Genomic DNA, 9,825 nt, shown 5'->3' on the forward strand with positions numbered 1-9,825 from the left:
TAACGTTGACCTCAACAGTATTTGAACTCAGGACATAAAAAGCTAAAAGAAATGCCACGAAGCATTTTGTCCAGTGTGGGAAAAATTCTACCAGTTTGTCAACATAATAATAATAATCCTTTCTACTATAGGTACAAGGACTGAAATTTTGGGAGGGAGGGGGAGGGGGCTAATCAATTACATCAATCCCAGTGCTCAACCCCCAACAAGATGAAAGGATAACGTTGACCTCAACAGTATTTGAACTCAGGACATAAAAAGCTAAAAGAAATGCCACGAAGCATTTTGTCCAGTGTGGGAAAAATTCTACCAGTTTGTCAACATAATAATAATAATCCTTTCTACTATAGACACAAGGCCTGAAATTCTGGTGGGATGGGTCTAGTTGATTACATTGACCCCAGTGTTTTGTTTTTTTGTGTTGTATGGCATGATACATTGCTGATGAATCAAGGAACTTTAAAGGTTCAAAAATAGCCACAAGGAATTCATACAAAACTATGGAAAAAAAATAACTTGATTAAAAAGTTTCTGAAAGAAAGAAAGCAAGGCAGTTATTTTCAATACATGTAGAAAATATTAGAAAAAAACATTTTCATATACACACACACATGCACACACACACATACATAAATACACACATACATACATACATACATACATATTGGAGCCTTGAATCTATGCTAGAGTCCGGCTCTTTCTCTATTGACAAGAAATACAGAAATGAAACTGATTGATAACATACATACATACACACACACATTTAAATATGTAAACATACATACTCGCATAAACACACATGCATGTACACATACATTTATAGAAAATTTCGACAATTTCTAGCAAAATGCTACAAAAGCATGCAAAGTATTTGAACCATGCCCGTAGATGCCGAAACCAAAAACTAAATAAACAAACACATCAAATAAAATAATGATAATAAAAAAATGTTAATAATATTATTATTATTAATAAGAAGGCAACAAGCTGGTAGAATCATGACTGTGCCACAGAAAATGCTTAGCAATATTTCTTCCAGGTCTTTATTTTCAGAGTTCAAATTCTGTTGATGCCAACATTGCCTTTGAGTGATATAATTAGTTTACCTGCTCCCTTCAAAATTGCTGGCTTGTGCTGAAATCAGACAAAAAGGTGCCCAGGCTGGTGACATGTTAAAAGCACCTGTGTTGGTAACATGTTAATGGCAGCCATGCTGGTGACACATAAAAGACACTATGGAGTGGTTGGCATTAGGAAGGGCATCCAGCCATAGAAACCAAACCAAGGCAGATGGGAGCCTGGTATAGCTCTCAAGCTTACCAGCTCTATCCAACCATCTAACCCATGCGAGCACCAAAAACAGACACTAATTGAAGTTGATGATGGTGATGAATAATGTTAATATCAAAAGTCTTGTGTCACCCTGACACACTCAAAATGGTGTATTTTATGTGCCACCTGCACAGGAGCCAGTCCAGCGGCACTGGCAACGATCTCACTCGAACGGTGCGCTTAGTGCTCCACTGGTACAGGTAATAATCCTTTCTACTATAGGCACAAGGCCTGGATTTTTGTGGGGAGGGGGACAATCAATCATACCGACCCTAGTACTTGACTGGTTGGTACTTAATTTATTGATCTGAAAGGATGAAAGGCAAAGCTGACATCAGTGGAATTTGAACTCAGAACATAGCAACAGAAGAAATACTGCTAAGCATTTCGCTCAGCATGCTAACAATTCTGCCAGCTTGCCACCTTGATAATGATAATAACAAAATAATGAAAATAAACACGAAATTAACAAAAAATATACACTAAATGAAAAAAGAAATCAATCAAAATCAAACAAAAACATATAAAAGGAAGAAAAAAAACTATACAAAAATCTTTAAAAAAAAAAATGCCAAGTATGCAGTCAGTGCTAGAAGGTAGAGAAAGATCACCCACCTGTTCTTGGGTTTCATTAAACAGAAGAAGAGGACAATTCTGAAAAACACAAAGCCAAGGAGGATGTTTTCTTAACATGCTGCATATCCACTCTTCCCATGGACCTGGGGTGGATAAGGGTGGAGCAGAGGCGAGAGAGAGAGAGAAGAAATAGGGGAATTGGTGTCGTCGTTTTAGCCCCAAAAACAGTCGTGACCAGGTGGAAGTCTGATCAAAGACGTTCCAGCCATGACCTTTTCATCTTTTATTCAATGTATTTAAGACTACATTATCTAAACGGTTTATCAATACTAATTATTCCTAATTATTTATTAATGCTAAATAGTTACTATTAGTGGCTATAATTTGTATGTTGTTTAACCCCAGGTAGAGTCCTGATCAAGCAAAACTGATCAAAGATGTACCAGCTACACCCATTTCATCTTTTATTTGATGTATTTACAACTACATTCTTTAATATAGAGTTATTAACACTAATTATTACTAATTACTTCTTACTACTCATTAGTATTAGTAGCACATATAATATATAGCATCACATTATAGACACACACACACACATTATATACACACACGCACATATATTATATAGCATCACTATCATCTGCATTCCATGCTGACACGGGTTGAGCAGTTTGACAAGATCTAAGAGTTCAAGGGCTAAATCGTGCTTTATTGTCTGCTTTAGCATGGTTTCTATGGCTGGATGCCTATCAATCATCATTTAACATCCACTTTCCATGCTAGCATGGGTTGGATGATTTGACTGGGGACTGGTGAAACCAGATGGCTACACCAGACTCCAATCTGATCTGGCAGAGTTTCTACAGCTGAATGCCCTTCCTAACGCCAACCACTCCAAGAGTGTAGTGGGTGCTTTTTACGTGCCACCAGCACAAGGGCCAGTCCGGCAGTATATATATAAAATACAAAAATGGGACAAGAACGCAAAACATCCAGACAGACAATACAAAGAAAACAAGGATGGGTCATTTGAAGTTTTCTTTCCTCAGTCAAGTTCCAGATTATCTTTGCAATTTCGGCTGGTATACTCGAGGATTGCTCCAATCTGGCCAGCCCCAAGGAAAAACTAAGCTAAGAGCATTAGATTCCTTGGAAGAAAGCAGCAAATGTATACAAAAACAAGGACGGAAAAAAATGAAAGGTGAAGAAATTCTCAGTGGAGTTTGAACTTAGAATGTGAGATGGATGAAATACAAATGATCCTACCAGCTCACCGACTTTCTACTAGAGTCATAAGGCCTGGAATTTTGGGAAAGCAGGTAAGTTGATGACATTGACCCCAGTACTCAGCTGGTACTTAATTACCAACCCCAAAAAAGATGAACAGTAAAGTCAACCTCAGCAGAATTTGAACCTAGAATGTAAAGAATCAGATGAAATGCCACAAAGCATTTTGGTCGGCTTGATGCTTAATAATAATAGTAATATCAATAATTCCTTCTACTATAGGCACAAGGCTAAAAGTTTTAAGGAGAGGGTGCTAGTCAATTACTTGGACACCCCAGTGCTCAAATGATACTTATTTTATCAACCTTAAAGGATGAATGACAAAGTCAACTTTGGTAACATTTGAACTAAAACCATAAAACTGGAAAACATGTCACCAAGCATTCTATCCAATATGTTAATTATTCTCCTAGCTTACTGCCATAATTAATAATATTTGCTTCACATTTTGGCAGAAAGGACAGCACTTTAAAAGAAGAGGGTAATTCAATTACATCAACCCCAGTGTTCAAGTGGTACTTATTTTATTGACCCTGAAATAATAACAATAATAAACTTTTAGAAATCGATTTCTTTCTTGGGACCCAAGGACAAAAAGAAATCAATGCAAAGCAGAGAAACAATCAGCGAAAATGGAATAAATTGAAGACATACAGCTACAAGACTGATGTGGGGGAAGGAAAAAAATTGAAAATCTTCATACAGAGAAACAGAGTGGGTTGAGGGGAAACAAAGAGCATAGGTAATGAAGGTACACAGTGAGTAAAAGAGGCTGGGTTGGTAAAAGAGGCTGGGTTGGTAAAAGAGGCTGGCTCTTGGATGGAAAAAGGCAAGTATAGACAATGAAGAGAATGGGGATGCGGAGAGTAAAAAATACAGAATAGATGGAGATATAAAGAGGGTATATAGTTAAAGTGGAGTATGCAGAGAGAAAGATATGATGGACAGAGGGATACAAAGAAAATAGAGTCAATGAGGGAATGCAAAAAGTAAAAGAAAGGACAAGCAGATGAAAGAAGGAGTACAGCTGATGAAATAAAATGCAGAGAAAAACAGGAGTAAAATAATTGCACAGAATATTAATGTGAAACAAATGGTACATTGTATGGGTGCAGTTCATGTTTGTGTGTGTATGTGGTGTATATGTATATCTGTGTGTGAGTGTATGTGTCTATATATATTGGTATGCGTAGTTACCTCTTGATCAGATTCACTAAGAGAGTCATCTGTGACGGACTCAGATTGTTCCCAATGAATCTGAGCTTCCTGGCCATCTTCTGGAGGTGAGGCATTAACGATGATCACATTTTGTTTTGGCTTCACCATTCCACAGTTCCTAGCAACACTGACAGCTGTCAGAATCATATCTCCTGAAATATTTAGAAACATATGTATACATGCATAAATACATATACATACATACATACATACATACATACATACATACATATATATATATACATACACATGAACATACACTCAAACACATGTGTGTGAGTGTATTTACACACACATACATACACACACACACACACACACACACACATGTACATATGTATATATATATATATATATATATATATACATACATATATACATATATATATATATATATATATATATATACACACACATATGCACATATACTTAGATGAACTCACACACACACACACAGATAAGTATCCTGTCTAAGTTGACTGGCGCTTGCCAACAAACAGAACACAAAGTTCTAGTCAACTTGATATTCATACTAAATTTGACTCTGATAAAGAGAGAAAAGTCAAATTTATTGTGAACATGAACACCACCACCACAACAACAACAACAGCAACAGCAGCAGTAATAATAAATCTTACCTGTCACCATCACTGAACGAATATTTGCAGCTTGTAAAGTCTTGATGACTGGTGCCGACTCTGGTTTTAAGGTATTTTTCATTATAAGCAATCCCAGGAAGTTTAAATTATGTTCCACTTTTTCACTGAAAATGGTCAATGAAACAAAACATAAATTTGAAAAAAAAGAAAAGATCAATTCTTGCTAATAATCATTAATCAATAGTCATTAATCAGAAACTTCACATAATGATATGACACACTTAACCGTAAATAGAGAGGTACCAAATATGGTTCTCTTTAGTGGCTTGCTGGCTAATTTTCTCACAGACAGTGCTCCAGCATGGCCCAGCCTTAGAGCTGAGACATATAAAAGAATAATCCAAAACGAACTAACTACACCATTTTGAGCGTGGCCGTTGCCAGTACCACCTGATTGGCCTTCAATGAGACAACATACTAACCGGTTTATCCGCTGTGCCTGGTGCCAGGTGAGTTTAGGGTCCAGTTCCTTCCAGGATAAGGCAAGAACACGGAACCCTTGCACTGTGTATTTGTGGAGAATATCAGAGAAGTCTGCTGGAACTTTGGAGAAGAAAAGAAAAGGAAAAAGATATAAGAAAACAATAGGGTAAATGAATAAAGGGTAGAAGATTGTATGTTGGTTTCTCATCCTCCTTCTTATCATCACCACCATCATCATCATCAACATAAACAACATCAACTTCATTATCACCACAAACATCATCATCAATATGCCTTCCACCACTACCACTACCATTCTCACTTCTATCATCATCATCATCATCACCACCACCATCTCAACCACCATTTGTCATCATCATCAAAACTACCACCATAATGATCATGAACAGCCTACAACCGCAACTCTCACCATCTCTCCACCACCACTACCATCATCACCAGCATAAACATTGTCCTCATTATCACCATCAATATTAACCACCTCTACACTATCGTCATCAATACCACCATCATCAACGCTGCCACCACCACTGCTGCTGCCACCACCACTGCTGCATCATCGTCATCATCATCATCAGTTCAATGCAAAACTTAAAAAGCACTTCATAAAACGGAGGCAAAAGGAAAGAGAAATATGAAATCCACCACCACCACCACCAACACCACCACCAACACCACCACCAACACCAACATCAACACCAACAACAACAACATCCTTTAATCCATTAAAATTATTTGTGAAACACAATAACCATTAAGGTCTTAATTCCATCAAAGAAACATGGAATTCAATAATAGCATTGTCATCATCATCATCATTTAATGTCCCCTTTTCTATGCTTGCATGGGTCAGACAGAATTTGTTGAGGCAGACTGTTCACAGCCAGATGCTCTCCCTGTCATCAACCCTCACCTATTTCTAAGCACAGTAATATTTTGTGATGGAAGACAGGAAACAAACAACACCACTTGTATGAGAGTGATGCTCATTTACAATCATCACACAATGTCAAGACAAGGGAACTCACAGAGACACACACAAATACATATACATAATCACATGTATATTATATACATATATTGACAGGTTTCTTTCAGTTTTAAGCTAGCAAATCCACTCAGAAGGCCAGCAATTTTAAAGAAGTGGCTAAGTCAATCACATTTATCCCCAGTGTTCCACTGACACTTATTTTTCTGAACACGAAATGATAATATTAATGGTTTCAAATTTTGGCACAAAGCCAGCAGTTTTGAAGGAGAGGATAAGTTGATTATATCAACCCCAGTGCTCAAGTAGTACCTATTTTACTGATCCCAAAAGACAGATGAAATACTGCTAAGCATTTTGCCCAGTGTGCTAACACTTCTGCCAGCTCACTGCCTTCATAATAACAACAATAACACTTTCTACTACAGGTACAAGGCCAAAAATTTTAGAGGAAGGTTATAGTCAATCACTTTGACTCCCATCCTCAACTGGTTCTTAGTTTATCAATCTTAAAAGGACGAAAGGCAAAGTCAACCTCAGCAACATTTGAACTGAGAACATAAAGCTGGAAGAAATGCCACCAAGCTTGGAACTATAACAGAAGACATTTACCCGAGGTGTCACACAGTGAGACTGAACCAAAGACTACATGATTGAGAAGCAAGTTTCTTAACCACACAGCCACACCTCCATCATCAAAGAGAAAAAAAAAACATTAACAAGTACGTACTACTATCTGGATTACACAGTGATGCAATCTTCTCTGGAGCCCCTTTCGAATAAATGTCCATGTGATTGGTACCAAGTTTGCGAACAATCACACTCATACGCTGAAGACTTGAGGTAAAAGTGAACTGTCGCACAATTCCGACTTCAAGGGATGTCTATGGCACATAAACAGAGATGGAGAAGAAAAAGGGAATGTATTCTTCAAAGACTAAAAAAAACATTCTTCAGAAATTTACCATTCTTCAATGGAAATTTACAATTTGATCAAATTTAGGTAAATTTACAATTTGATTATAATCAAAATTACAATTTACAAGTATTCAGTGAAATTTATATAATTTAAAATATTATGTTAAATTCAAGATTTGATATTTCGTTGAAGTTTATAATTTGTCATAATATTTAAAATATTTGATTAGATTGAAACTGATATTTAATTAATACATAATTTAGAAAACTTTGTTAAATTTATAATTTAAAATATTTAGTTAACATTACAATTTAATATATTGTTCAAAGTCAAGGAAGTACAAAATTTCTCTTTAATGTTTTTTTTTATTTATTCTCGATCTTTTTAAAATTATAGATAATGTTAAAGAATTGTTATGCTTTCCAAAACTATTTAGACCAAAGTTTTGCAAAATTTTATCAATGAGTTTGAACACCATTTCTTTAAAAAATTTTAAGTAATTCTATAGAAAACTTTCACTTGGAAAATTATTTTCTACAGAGTTACCAAACAGAAAGTAGGTTTAAAGTTCACTCCAGCCAGTAAACACCACCTTTTCAGATCAATTTCTGTCTTCTCCATTGTTAACTTCACACAAACAAACAAACAATATACATTCTCTTAAAAAAACATTTTTTAAATTCAAAACTTCTGGGTTGGAGTTTTTTAGGGAGCAAAACTGATAGGATGGCAGTGGTGTAAAATTTTCAGTAAACAACATTTTAGAAACATAATATTTGTTATCAAGTCCATTAAGAAAACCATTTTCAAACATTCAAGCAGTTTAAACTGATGGGAGCAAAATAGAAGGGTCTCTATCAGGGTGGTGGGTGTAAGCTTAGCAGTGGGGAATATAGGTTGGTCAGTACAGGGGTGGGGATTGTAGCTTAGCTGGGGAAAAAATAGATGGTTTGGTGTGTAGCTTGGGGAACAATATAGGAGGATCTCTACGTGGAAGTGTGGCTTAGCAGAGGGGCAATATAGATAGTCAGTATAGGGAGGTTGGTATGTAGCTTAGGGGATCGATATAGGGATGTTGATGTGAGATTATTAAAACAAAATTCAAATGAAGAAACATTTAGAAACTGTGTGTGTGTGTTTGTGTGTGTATGTAAGAGTGTATGTGTGAGAGTGCATGCAAGAGAGTGTATGTGAGAAAGTGTGAGTGAGTGTGCATGTGTGAGTATGTGCATGTACATGAGTGCATGTGTGTGTTTGTATGTGTGTAGGTGAGTGGGTGCTTGAGTGTGTGTTTGTGTACTTGTATATGTCTATTTTGAGAGTGTAGTAGATTCTGGTCTGAGTCTGGATCAGAATGAACGATCTGCTTTGCATACTTGACAGCCAGGTGGACAGTTCTCTGAGAATGAACTAGACTTATTTGATATCTTTTTCCTCAAAACTAGATGAAAGGATTGGTGGACTGTGGTCTAAGTCTACAGCCAGATGATCTGGTATGTATATTTGAGAGCAAGGTGGACTATGATCTCTATTTAAAGCTAAATGATCTGGTATCTATACATCACATCTAAGTGGACTGCAGTCTGAAAATGAATGCCTAAAGATTGGATGACTATTTTCATCAAAATATACTTCAAAATATATAATGTTCAGTATTCTAAGTCTTATAAAGGTTTTTCTATTTGCAGATGGAATATCCTGCCAGTAGTGACGTCTACACATACAAAAAAAAACAAAGGGACTATCTGGTGAGAATGTTCTGGTGCCAACAGATCGGTAGTTGAAATATAACCTGTAATGGATGAAAGAAGTGGTAGAAGAAAAAACAAAAAAAATAAATGAAGACAGATTTGACAATCTCTGTAGATTATCACTTCGATAAAAGTATGAGTAATATTTCACCTGATCCACATTTGTAAAACTAGCACTGGAACAAGGCTTAACAACAGTTGGTGTAAAACTGTCGAATTTCCGTGTCTCACTGCCGGGCTCCTGAATCACCTGCAATCAATATGGGAGTGGCTGATGAATGTAAACTATCGCATAAACTTCTTGGAAGGAAACATGGAAAGCTCAAAATGGATCAAATGGATCTCTTGCAGAGATCTTTGTTGCTTTCTTTAGTTTTGCTCTTTGATTTTTGTTTAGTTTTGTTTTGTGACTGCTTTGTAATTAGGACAAAAAAAAAGGCAAGAAAATGAAGCAAGAGCGCTAAATTGGTAAAAAAAAAAAAATGCCATGATAAAAGAGGGCAGAAGAAATCGAGAGGAGATTACAAGGAAAATAAAAAGCAATATTCAAGGTGAAAGCAAAAGCCTGGTAAATTAGTTTCAAATTTTGACACAAGGCCAGCAATTTTGGGGTAGGGGTAAGTCAATTACATCAACCCCCAGTGCTCA

At 36.3% G+C, this 9,825-nt stretch overlaps 1 protein-coding gene across 1 annotated transcript in view; it reads right to left on the bottom strand.

The window, feature by feature from the left end:
• Positions 1-9,825, bottom strand: part of LOC106878470 (polyamine-transporting ATPase 13A3) — an 84,883-nt gene that overhangs the window by 16,818 nt on the left and 58,240 nt on the right. Inside the window, exons 17-22 of the mRNA XM_052974130.1 lie at positions 9,329-9,427; positions 7,238-7,391; positions 5,498-5,618; positions 5,055-5,179; positions 4,396-4,568; positions 1,948-1,986 (exon numbers count right to left, since the gene is read on the bottom strand). Of these exons, the coding sequence (XP_052830090.1) occupies positions 1,948-1,986; positions 4,396-4,568; positions 5,055-5,179; positions 5,498-5,618; positions 7,238-7,391; positions 9,329-9,427 (711 nt within the window). The remainder of the gene's footprint in view (positions 1-1,947; positions 1,987-4,395; positions 4,569-5,054; positions 5,180-5,497; positions 5,619-7,237; positions 7,392-9,328; positions 9,428-9,825) is intronic.

This window comes from Octopus bimaculoides, chromosome 17 (assembly GCF_001194135.2).
Source record: "Octopus bimaculoides isolate UCB-OBI-ISO-001 chromosome 17, ASM119413v2, whole genome shotgun sequence".
In the NCBI taxonomy this organism is placed as follows: Eukaryota; Metazoa; Mollusca; class Cephalopoda; order Octopoda; family Octopodidae; genus Octopus; species Octopus bimaculoides.